The sequence below is a fragment of the Onychomys torridus genome, unplaced genomic scaffold (assembly GCF_903995425.1).
Source record: "Onychomys torridus unplaced genomic scaffold, mOncTor1.1, whole genome shotgun sequence".
NCBI lineage: Eukaryota > Metazoa > Chordata > Mammalia > Rodentia > Cricetidae > Onychomys > Onychomys torridus.
Window position 1 is genome coordinate 70,447 of NW_023411815.1, and position 12,013 is coordinate 82,459.

The 12,013-nt window shown below is 52.4% G+C and overlaps 1 protein-coding gene across 1 annotated transcript; it reads right to left on the bottom strand.

Moving 5' to 3' along the window:
- Positions 1-3,582: 3,582 nt before the first annotated feature.
- Positions 3,583-8,153, bottom strand: Ccdc194 (coiled-coil domain containing 194). Its single transcript, XM_036175942.1, has 4 exons — positions 7,827-8,153; positions 4,947-5,043; positions 3,987-4,119; positions 3,583-3,730 (listed from the first exon to the last, which is right to left on the bottom strand). The coding sequence occupies exons 1-4, from the start codon at positions 8,151-8,153 to the stop codon at positions 3,583-3,585; spliced, it is 705 nt and encodes a 234-aa protein (XP_036031835.1).
- Between the last annotated feature and the right edge of the window lie 3,860 nt (positions 8,154-12,013).

Below are 12,013 nucleotides of genomic sequence, written 5' to 3' on the forward strand. Positions count from 1 at the left end.
TGGGTTCTGTCCCTGCACCTCCTGGTACCTCAACACAGGGAGATGGAGGCAGGAGGATCAGGATTTGGGTCATCTTCAGCTAGTGTATTGGAGGTCAGCCTGGGCTACACCAGCCCTGTCTCAAACAATCAGAGGCAGGGGCTTGGGGGTTTAGCTCAGTGGTAGAGCGCTTGCCTAGCAAGTGCAAGGCCCTGAGTTCAGTCCTCAGCTCCAAAAAAAAAAAAAAAAAACAGAGGCAGAAGAAAAGCAGGCTTCGGGTGGGTCACATGACTCAGTTCTGGCTCATCCTCAGTGCCTGTGGCTTCTTGTGTCCCCTGCCACAGCCTTCCATGTTGGGAGACACGCTTGTTAGGTTTTTAACATGGCACAACACAGAATGTTCCAGTTGATGGGGGAGGCTGGGACTGTTTTCAAGGAGAATTCAGCCTTGGGGAAGTGACTGTCATCGCTTTGAGGGAGTACGGAATGAGATCACGGGGCATCTGTATATAGACCAGCAGCTTCATCACAGCGGCCAGCAGCCCTGATTCTTGGACTAGGTGATCAACTGACAGTGTTAAGAAAGGATTCCCACTTGTACATGCCGCGGCTGTCCTAGGCAGTTTTTATTATCCCTCTTCTTTTTTAATCCAGAACTATAAAAATCACGGTTGACCCCAGGGTCAGAGCTCTACCCTAAATCTAAGTCCGGGATGGATGCCACAGCTAAGCCTATTGCCCTCCACACCCAGACACGGTATTTTCTGACAGTTCTTCCCCAGGAGAGTCTCACTGTAAGCCTGATCATTTTCCTGCCTCAGTCTCCAGATTGCTGAGATTGCAGGCTTGGGATGACAATGTTTGTGGCCGTCTCATGTAGCTCAGGATAGTCTCGAACTTCCTATGTAGGCAAGGCTGACCCTGAACTCCTCATCCCGCCCAGTGCCTGCCCCATCATAAAAGGAGTTTCCCAGCTCTCAGGGCTGGGCTATGGGGATCTCAGACCCCCCCCCCCCCTTCTCTCCCCCAACCCCTGGCTCTGCAGGCTGTGGTGACCCCTGATGGCAAGAAACGAGATGGCACCCCTCCGATCTGATTTCCAACTTACCAAAGGAAAACAAAAATGTCTTTTTTGAGCCCGGTGGTGGCCCACACCTTTAATCCCAGCACTTGAGAGGCAGAGGCAGGCGGGTCTCTGTGAGTTCAAGGCCAAGCTGGTCTACAAAGCGAATTCCAGGACAGCCAGGGCTACACAGAGAAACCCTGTCTCAAAAAAAAGAAAAAAGAAAAGAAAAAGAAAAAAGAGAAAAGAAAATGCATCTTTTTTCTTTCATTTTATTTTCTTCTCTCTTATTTTTAGATGCTGTGCCTAGGTCTTCATACCCACCACTTCACCACTGAGATACATTCCCAGTCTCTCCCCACATCACATCACATTTCATCACATCACATTTCATCATCACCATCACCATCATCATCACCATCATCACCATCATCACCATCACCATCATCATCACCATCATCATCACCATCATCATCACCATCATCATCATCATCATCATCACCATCATCATCATCATCACCATCACCATCATCATCATCACCACCATCATCATCACCATCATCATCACCATCATCATCACCATCATCATCACCATCATCATCACCATCATCATCACCATCATCATCACCATCACCATCATTATTCCTCTTTTCTGGAGACAGGTTTCTCTGTGTACCCCTGGCTGTCCTGGAACTTGCTCTGTAGAACAGGGTGGCCTCGAACTCACAGACATCCACTTTTCTCTGCCTCCCAATTAAAGGTATGGACCACCACGTCCCACTTCTGCATCACATTTCAAAAAATTATTTATTTTATGTATCTGTGTGTGGTTTTGAGCAAGCAAGCGCTGCAACACCAGAGGCCAGAAGGGGGCGTCATACTCCCTGAAGCTGGAGTTACAGGCGGTTGTGAGCTGCCGGATGTGGGTGCTGGGGACCCAATTTGGGTCCTCTGCAGGAGCAGCCAGTGTTCTTAACCACTGTGCCATCTCTGCACAGCAGAGAGTACAATGTGTTTATAAACATTTCGAGTTGTGTTTGCTTTTGCCTGAGAATCGGCCTCACTAGATAGATGGATAGTGAATCTGGATCTCAGCGTCCTTGTTCCCAGAGATGATAGGTTCCTCTCCAGACTGTGCATTGTGTTCGTGGGATGTATGAAAGAAAGGTTTTTTGATTTGGATTTTTTTTCCAGGCTTGGTGGTCCACGCCTTTAATCCCAGCACTTGGGGGGCAGAAGCAGAAGGATGTCTTGTGAATTCCAAGGCAGTCAGGGCTATAATATAGAGAGATCCCGTCTCAAGTAAATAGATAAATGAATAAATAAATGGTTTAATTTTTTATTTATTGTGTATATGCTCTTTGCCTGCATGAATCTGCACACTTATGCATGCAGTACCCAAGTAGGCCAGAGGAGGATGCTGATGTTCTGGATGTTTGAGAGAAGACAGTGGGTGTTGAGAAAGCAATCCAGGGCCTTTGCAAGGGCAGCGTGTGCTCTGAGTTGCTGAGGCTGGAAATGCAGACAGATGTGTGCCTTGATGGGGTGATCTCCAGCGCCAGGGCCGTCTCCAGCGCCAGGGAACAAAGAGTAAATTAAGGAATCTGGATGGATGGGGAAGCCAGAAGTTGTCTCTCTCAGTCACGTTAAATGTGGATAAGCAGTTTCAAGGGAAAATGAGCCAGGCTTGGTGAAGTACCCCAGTAAAGCCATAAAGCCAGCACTCATAGTAGAGGTTGGACGGTGTGTTTCAGGCCAACCTGAGCTACATAGGAAGATGTTGCACAAAAACTATGTTAAATGTGAATTTTAAGACTCACAAACAATGTGAAATTAGCACACATCAGATTGTTGAGCAGGGTGAGGTGGTGCTGGCCTTTAATCCCAGCCCTGGGGCAAGGGGTATGAGGAGGTCCAGGGCAGCCTAGGCTATACAGCTAGTGTGAGGTCAGCCTGGGCTACATGAGACCCATTTGAAAGGGAAAGAGAGAAAGAAATGGAGACAGAGAGGGAAAGTGGGGGGGGGGGGAGTCGGGAAGGGAGGGGGGAGGACTGTCCATCTTTCAATGGTTCTTTTGAGCCCGGAGAGAGCCCTTCCTCCATGTGACCGAGACAGCTCCCCTTTTTCTTCCTGCACTGTATTTTCTTCTTTTTTGTTATTTTGTCGTTGTCCCCCCTCAGCTGAGGACCGAACCCAGGGCCTTGCAGTTGCCAGGCAAGCGCTCCACCACTGAGCTAAGTCCCCAACCCCTGTCTTTCCTTGTCTCATGGGCATCTCCTCCAGAACACGGTCACTTTCTGGGCCCCAGGTATCCACACCTTGGCCCTGATCCTCATGGCTTCTTAGAATTTGTAAACCTAGCAACTCGGGTTTGCCCCGGTGCTCTGGTGCGTTCTGCGTGCTCCTAAAGGTGAAGCTCTTGCCCATGGGGTGAAGGTGGGTACCAGGGACTTCGGGGCCTGCGCCAGTGAGCCGGCTTCCCTATGCAATGAGGGTCTAGAACTGTGTGCTCCCGGAGAGGAGGCCCGAGGCTCCCATCCTACTGGGGGTCACGAGGTGGCCTCCGGCAGCCCTTAGTGGGCCCAGACCTCGGGTGGGAGCGGATGCTGGGTTTGGACCTGGATCCTGAGCGGGGGCGGGGGCGCGGGGCCCTGCGCAGGCGGCGGAGCTCGGCTTCCAGGGCGTAACTGCAGAAAGGAGGCGCTGTATGGAGCCCCACATCGATTCCCCAGCTGGCACCTTCAACCCGGGGACCCCACCCCCAGACGACCCACCCCCCGCACCATCCAGAGCTGTTTCCAACTTCTCCCAGTCCCGCCCACCTGGCTACCCTTCCCTCCCCACCTACGGAGGCCCTAAGCCACGCCCGAAGAACTACACTCTACATAGTCATTGGCCAGCGGCCTTGTCCGTCCGCCGCCCGCGACCCGCCCTTTAACTCACTTGCGCTCCCTCAGCGCCACCTCGCGGCCGACGCAAGCTTCGCCGTCTGCCTCTGCTGCGCCTGCGCGCTGCAGAGCCGCTTCCAGCTGTTGCTTGGACTCAGTGGCTGCTGCCTCCCAGCGCTCCAGGGCTTCTGCAGGGGACAGAGGGACAGGGCGTGCCGTGTGCACGCTCGAGTTCAAATGTGCGTGACTAAGCTGGGCGGTGGTGGCGCACGCCTGTAATCCCAGCACTCAGGAGGCAGAGGCAGGTGGATCTCTGTGAGTTCGAGGCCAGCCTGGGCTACAGAGTGAGTTCCAGGACAGCCTGCGCTACACAGAGAAACCCTAACTTGAAAAAACAAAACAAAAAGAATGTCCATGACTTTCCATCTTCGTCATCGTTGTCGCTGTAATGTTATTATTGCTTTTGAGACAAGGTCTCCTATAGCCCAAGCTGGCCTCCGACTTACTGTACAAACCAAGACTAACTGACTCCAAACTCTCAAGTCCTGCCCCGGAGGGCTGGGGTAACAAGCATCCACCATCACATACAGCCTTTGTTGTTGGTTTTGGTTTGATTTGGTTTGGTGTTTGTTTGTTTGTTTGTTTGTTTGAAGACTGGGTCTTTCTGTGTAGCCCAAGTTGACCTCAAACTCACAGATATCCTCCTGTGTCAGCCTCCCGGGTCCTGGGGTGACAGGTGTGCACCACAAGGCCTGGTTTATGCATGCTGGGGATGGCGCCCAGGGCTCCAGGCATGCTAGGCAAGCCACCTTGCCAAGCCACGGACAGACTGGTCTGTATTATTTTCCAACCATTTGCAGACCTATTTCTGTTTTCTCACCCTTATAGGTTGTCCTAGGTCCTTTTAATGTCTTTTCAGAGGTTTGCACGGCGATTGCAGGCGCATGACTGTGCGTTTTGGGGATCTGCCTCCCACCTCTAAGCCCCTCCTCCGGCCTCCCCTCCTCCAGCCCACCTGTCAGTTTCCCGTTCTCCAGCCCCATCTGCGTGCCTCGGGCTTTGGCCTCATCCACCTCAATCTTCAGGGTCTTCAGCTGGGTCTGAAGCCGGCTCTGCAGACACGGTTCGGGAGCAAGAAAGGGACAAAGTGGGGAGCTCAGTGAACCCCAAACTCTGCATGGTAGAGAATACTTGGTTCTGTGAACTCCATCTAGGACTTGCCGCTGGCTCAGGCAGATTTGATGGGTGACAATATCTGGTTTTCTGAGGCTCACGTTGGTCCCTCATGCAAAACAGACCTGGCTGAGCTGGGCAGGGTCAGAACTCACACCTGAGGACAGGCAATTTTGACCTCCATCGCCTCAGGCCCTTCATCAGGGAAGGTAGGGAGCGCACAGGGGCCGGTCTGACTTTTCTGTATTGGGGTTAGAGCCATGATAATGTTTTTGCACCTCAGTCTGGCCTCAAAGCTGTGGTCTTCCTACCTCAGCTTGCCAGGACATTTAGATTTTTAAAACACAGATGTCAGCTGGACCTGGCAGGATATGCCCATCACCCCAGCGCTTGGGAGGTGGATGAAGAAGGATCAGAAGTTCCAGCCAGGCATGGCCACAGCCTGAGTTCCAGGACATACTGGGCATCTGAGGCAGATCCTGTCTCAAAATTAAAAATTAAAAGCTTAAGTCGTGCTGGGATCAAGAAAAATGGGCCTTGGTGGTTTGTGTTCCTGGAGTTGTGTCCATGTCAGTGGATGCCCACAGGCTCCAGAAGAGAATTTGACATCACTGCTGCCGTTGTTGCTGTTATAACAGTGATGACCACCGCTACTACTGTTTCTGGGATTGCCATTTCATAATTGGTTACTACAGCTAGCACAGTGGAGGCCCTGGCAGCAAAAGTAGCTACCACAGTTAATCTTTCATTCTATTGGGCATGACAAATTTAAATCAATAGTTATATACATTTCGATTGGCTTTGAAAGTTATAAATTTACAAACTCAAGTTCCACTTGCTCTCAGGATACCATCTTACAAGGACTCCAATTTGCAGTAAGGCTTGTTAAGGAGGGAATGGCTCAGGTGCCTTTAGCCTACCGGCTATGGGTGGGTTAGGACTTCTGTTGGTCTTTTCTGTGTCGAACACACAGATTGCAAGCCCAGCACCACTTAGAGATCTTTGGCAACAGTTAACTCTGCAGCTCTCACACAACTGAGCCTGTATGATGATGAGTATTCAGAGACGGGTAATGCCTGGGGGGGGGGGGGCGCTCAGCAACCTAAGACAGAACGTCTGTGTGGCCTGGACAGGTGTCTCCATGATGGGTAAGGTGACCTGCTGACGTCCTACGCAACCTAAGTCAGAGGCTCATTTTTTAGTAAAAGTGTGTGGGGGGGACCTGTAGGGCCCTGCCCCCCCCCCCCGTTTTGGGTAACTGTTGCCTTGCTTGCTGACCTTGACCTTGATGTCATCCCTGTGATAATTCTCTGCTGAATGCTTAAGGAAAGCTCCTTGCCTGTGTATCCTGCATATTGGGCGTCAACAGCTTAGATGCAATACTGTAAAACATCAGAAGCGAACTTCTGCCCTCCAGGATTCTCCCATTGTGCTGTAAGCCAGTATGTAAGACCTCCTCCCTCCTTCAATAAATGGCATTCAGCATTAAAAAAAAAAAAAAAAAGGAAAGAAAGAAATTGAAGGCAGCGATGTTCTAAAACAGGAAGTGGTGATGGTGTCATGGGCCTATGAAGATGCTGGACTAAAGTCTATCAAATTGTGCAAACAGGAAAATTGTATACTATGTGAATTATCTGTCAATAAAGATCTTATATTAAAAATATCCTCAATATGTTTTCTTTTCTTAACATTTTTCTCTATATGATCCATTGTCATGGGATGTTTTACTAGTGAAAATAATATATAATAGCTTTAATAATACAAAAGATGATACATGGCATAGTTCAGTCAATACAGTTCATTAAAGTTTCCTATGACTAGCAACAAAAAAAAAAAGTAAAAAGAGGACTGGGGGCGTGGTCAGGGGTGGAGCCCCGTCTAGAACCCCAGTGAGGGCTGGGGGCGTGGTCAGGGTGGAGCCCCGCCTAGAATCCCCCAGTGAGGGGCTGGGGGCGTGGTCAGGGTGGAGCCCCGCCTAGAATCCCAGTGAGGGGCTGGGGGCGTGGTCAGGGCGGAGCCCCAGCCTAGCAATAAAGTCTTGTGTTTCCTGTACAGGTCAGTGTCCACCAAAATTAGATGTACAAACTGTGCTGGGTCAGACATAGGAAGGTTCACAGCCATTGTTTCATAAATGTCAATCGCTGGGTTTGGGAGTGTTTCCTTTTGTGATAGGGTTTCCTGCAACCCAGGCTGCCCTCCACCTCTTCATGCTCCTGAGGAAGAGTTTGAACTCCTGACCTCCCTGCCTCTGCCTCCCTTGTGTGTGGCACCACACTGTCAGGGACTGGGTTTGAGCACTCCATTGTGTGAGGCTGTGGGGTCAGGAGAGTTAAAGAGTCTGAGGGGGTGGTCCCCGGAAAAGGGAGGTCCCGCTGGTACCACCCCAAGAGGCCAACTTTAGTCTCCTAATTACAGGTGATATAAGTGTCCCTCTCTCAAAATAAGACTGCTGGAGCCTGCAGTGGGAGTGAGGCGGCACAGAGGATCGAGCGAGACAGGGTCTCTCAAAGCTCGGGGTCCGGGCTTCTTCCTGGTGTTCAGTAGCAGGGCCGAGTGGCATCATAGCCAGAAGTTGGGCTCCCAGAGGACTGGCATTTTAGAAGACAGGAGCCACTGCGGTGGTCCTGCACTTCCTCTCCGTCCTCTGGAGAGTGGCGGACACCGAGGCCCTAGCGACGGGCCAGCAGGATCTCTGCTGAGCCTCCTGGCGTCCCCTCCCTACCTGGCGGTCCTTGCAGGCTTCGAGCGCCGCCTCCAGCTCCCTCCTGTCGCCCTCTGCGCGCTGCAGCTGCCCGGCCAGGCTCTCCCGCCGCTGCTCAGCCTCGGCCAGCCGCCGCCGAAGGTCTTCGACCTCGGGCGCCGAGTCGGGGGGCCACGTCGTGGCGTTTACCTGCTCGGGCTCAGGGCAGCGGGGGCCCCGGGCCGTCGAGGCCGCTAAGTTCCAGGCCACCAGTGCCCCTCCGGCCGCGGCTGCCGCCAGAAACACCGCAGCCCCGCACAGGGCCAGCAGTCGCCACGCGCGCCCCGGCTCCGGGCCCGGCTCTGCCATCCCACCGTGCCTCTGACCCTAGACGGGCCACCGGCACTTAATTGGCACCCTGGGATTCCGGGGACACCCACGGTCCCGCCCCGCCCCGCGGTGGCTTCCCCAGGGATGGGGAGGGGTGCACAGGACCCAGCCAGCTCTGAGCACTCTGGGAAAGACCGAGAGCCCTTTCACCAGACCCTCCTGAGCCTCAGTTTCCCCTGAACTCAGTAACTGATGAGAGTCAGGAGCCCACGAATGTGAGTGTGTGGGGGGGACTCAAAAGACCAAATATGGTTAGGAAGCTCCATAGTGCACATTCTGTTAATGGGGAAACTGAGGCTGGAAGATGGGAAGGGGTCTCCACAATGGCTGTGCTCAGACCCATGTGGGCAATCTTTCCATGAGAGTGGGGTTCAAGGTTCTTACAAAAAGATTTTTTTATGTTTTTATTGCATTTTATTTATTTTGCGTATGCACTGGAGGAATGTAGGGTCCGTCCAGGTCACAGGACGACTTGTCTCTTTCCAACTTGTAGGTCCGGGGCACCTAAGGTCGTCAGACACCCAGGTTCCTACCTACACTTTACCGGAGTCTCCTTCCCTGGCTGCCCCCCACGTTCCAACTGAGCCCCTAACAAGCAAAGTCTCACATGTTGTTTCATCCTCTACCCTGTTATCACACAGGCCGGGCACACAGTAGGTGCACACAGTGTGAGCTGAGGATGACTCTAGGTGTACCCTTCATTCAGTTCATGAAATGGACGTTGTTTGTGGTAGCACACACCTATCAGCCCAGAGGTGGGTGGAAGTGGGGTGATGGAGTTAGAGGCTAGCCTGGGCTACATGAGACCTAGGGCTGCCGGTTTAACCCCAATTAGAATATAAATAAAAGACATTTACAATAAACTCAAAGGCATTAAGCCAGGATCTGTGGCCCAAGCCTCTGATCCCAGCACTCAGAGGCAGAGGCAGGAGAATGGCTATGAGTTTGAGGCCAGCCTGGTCTGAAAACGAAAACAACAAAATAAAAGATACTGAGTTCATAGAAATCTGGAATTAAGCTGGGAGACTCTGGCCCAGATTTAACTTCTCCCCAGGCAGCCCCCAGCTCCGTCACCCAGACAGTTAGGAAGGTCAGGACCCAGCAGACCCAAGTGAATCCCCAAGAAGTGGGAAGAGGCGAACACCCGATGAAATGAGAGAGACCACAGTGTCACGGACACCTGCACCGTGAGGAAGGTCACCACTCTGCAGCTGAAAACGCACGTGGGCGTGGTTGCCTCCACTCAGCGGCCTCCTGTCCAGTCGGTGGTGGACCTGAGTCTTCCCGTGCTTGGAGGGAATTTCCACCGGGTTGAACAATTCTATTTACATCACAACAACAAAATGAGATTCCGAGGAGAGGAAGGGAAGATAAATACGGAGAGAAGGAGAGGGGAGGATGGAAAAAGGAAGAATGGAAAAATCTGAAGAAAGGAAAATGAAGATGAGAACAGACACGAAAACCAAGTCAGACCCTCACAGAGAGGTTGTCCACAAGCCAGAAACACAGAGCACAACTTGACTTCCTCTGGAGTGCCCACCCCAGCCCTGGACTGCTGAGTCGGGCACAGGTTTGAGGTCCAGACTCAGGGTAAAAGGGACCAAACGTCAGGGCTTGTCCTCCTGTGTGGACTGGCAAGCGCCTTCATCAGCCATCTCGGTGCTGAGGAGAGGGGGTGGAAGCCATGCACGGTACCTTCCAGGAACCCAAGAGGTCAGAGGTCACGGTTGGAGGGGTTGCTCAATACCCAGGGGAGGACTAGTCAGCTGGGGCTCTCATGCAAGCCTAGCGCTTCCCCAGACCTGTGTGTGTGTCTGTCTGTGTCAGTGTGTCTGTGTCCACTGCACAGCTGTCTTCTTCCTCTCCTCTAACTCCTCCATAGCCTCGAGGGTCCCCAGTGTGAAGGAGACAGTGACCCAAAGAGATAAAAAACAAGTCCTGCCCTCCCCTTCCCTGGCCAATCAGCCACAGGAAATTTTCACAGAAAACAGGAAAGGAGGGAGAAGGGGAACAGCAGGCAGCAAACATGTCAGGGCTTCTGGTGAATGTCTGCAAGGGGGGGACAGTCACCCTATGAGGCCTGGTCTCCCACTTCTACTGTTCCAAAATTCAACCCAAGAAATCTGATTTTATTAGGCTAAGTTACAGAGCAATGGGTGACGGGGTGATGAACGGTCTGGAGTGTGTGGGGACCTGTCCAGCACAGATAATGACCCTTCCCACTCTCCTCCTAAAGACACAGTCAACAGCCCACAAGCTGGGTGTCGGCCTCAGAGGACTATCCAAGACTACCAGAGAAGGGCCAGCTCTAAGTACCCCCAGTGAGGGGCTGGGGGCGTGGCCCAGGGGTCAGGATTTGGGTTTAGTTTCCAGAACACACACACACACACACACAGTAGCAGGGTTGAGCAAGACCTCAGGTGTGAGGGTTTAGAAGAGCTTGTACAATCTGCCTGCTGCTGGAAAGGGCTTGGTCACCAGCAGTGTACACGACAAGGAAATGATGTAAGGCAAACAAGAATCAAGGCACAAAGGGATCACAGGTGCCTGTGAAGGGGGACTTGGGGGTCCCCAGGGAGGCCCTGTCTCCAGAGGGTACTATGGGGTCAAGGGAACAGGACTGTGAACCTCAGTGTCACAGGCAGGAAATGGCGGGGACAATAGCTGGGTCCCAGGAGGATGTGGAGGAAGTTACCCGAGGAAGGCAGAGATATCCCGGGGGTGGAGGGTAGGGGTAATCAGAGCTAGGCACTAGAGACTGAGAGGGAGATGGGAACTGGGGGACAGTAGTCCTTAAGAAGGCTTAACTGGCCAGGCGGTGGTGGCACACACCTTTATTCCCAGCACTCGGGAGGCAGAGGCAGGTGGATCTCTGTGAGTTCGAGGCCAGCCTGGGCTACAGAGTGAGTTCCAGGACAGCCAGGGCTACACAGAGAAACCCTGTCTCAAACACACACACACACACACACACACACACACACACAAAGACAGCTTAACTGAGTGTAAACTGGTGTAAATTCCATGATGTTTGTTCTTGGTTGTCAACATGACTACATCTGGAATTAACTAAAACCCAAGGGACCGGGCACGGCTGTGAGGACTCTTTTCTGAATAAACCATTTGAAGCGGGAAGACCCACGGCTACTCCAGGTCTTCTGAGGTGGGAAGAGCCACCTGCAATCTGGGCCACACCCTCTGCCGGCAGCCTGCGTCAAGGGCCCTGCCTCCTCGCTCTCCCTTTCATGAGCAAGTCCATCCCTTCACCGCCATCAGAGCCTGCTTCTTCAGGACAAACCCCTGCCCAGAACTCACTGCGGGAGACAGAGGAGCGTGAAGCGTCATTCTGGCCTCAGCCAGTGGGTGAGGTCCATAGCCCTGAGAACCACCCTCTGTACCCACTGATTGAGGCCGCAGAGTGGGCGGGTGGACAGGCATGGTCAGCAATCATGTGACATGAGCCAAACATATACAAAGTAGGATCTCAGCTAATTATGACAAGAAGTCAAGGGCCCTCCAGAGGCCAAGCTGAGCTCAAGGAGTCTTGGCGATATTTGGCTTTTGATCATCAGCCGTTTCCTGCTATGAGTTTCGTGTGTGCTGTTGTAGCTTTTCCATCATTTATGGGTACCATTTCCCCTCTACCAAAGGAATATTTAGATAACCTTCTGTGCTGACATCTATGCTCAGCCAGAACCCCAGTTCAAGCCTCCCTGTAATTATCATCAATGGCAGCATCCAGCCAGGACCATCCCCAGATGGAGGAAAGTACCTTAGCAGAGACACCTCTGTACTCTCTAAGAACAGACTTAAGCATCCAAGGCCAAACGAAACACTTGTCT

Excerpts from the sequence above, each read along its gene's own strand:
- Ccdc194 (XM_036175942.1), bottom strand. The coding sequence starts at position 8,153 with ATGGCAGAGCCGGGCCCGGAGCCGGGGCGCGCGTGGCGACTGCTGGCC. Across the intron at positions 5,044-7,826 it reads AAGCCTGCAAGGACCGCCAG|AGCCGGCTTCAGACCCAGCT; the intron begins GTAGGGAGGGGA and ends CCGTGTCTGCAG. Across the intron at positions 3,731-3,986 it reads GTGGCGCTGAGGGAGCGCAA|TTACGCCCTGGAAGCCGAGC; the intron begins GTGAGTTAAAGG and ends TCCTTTCTGCAG.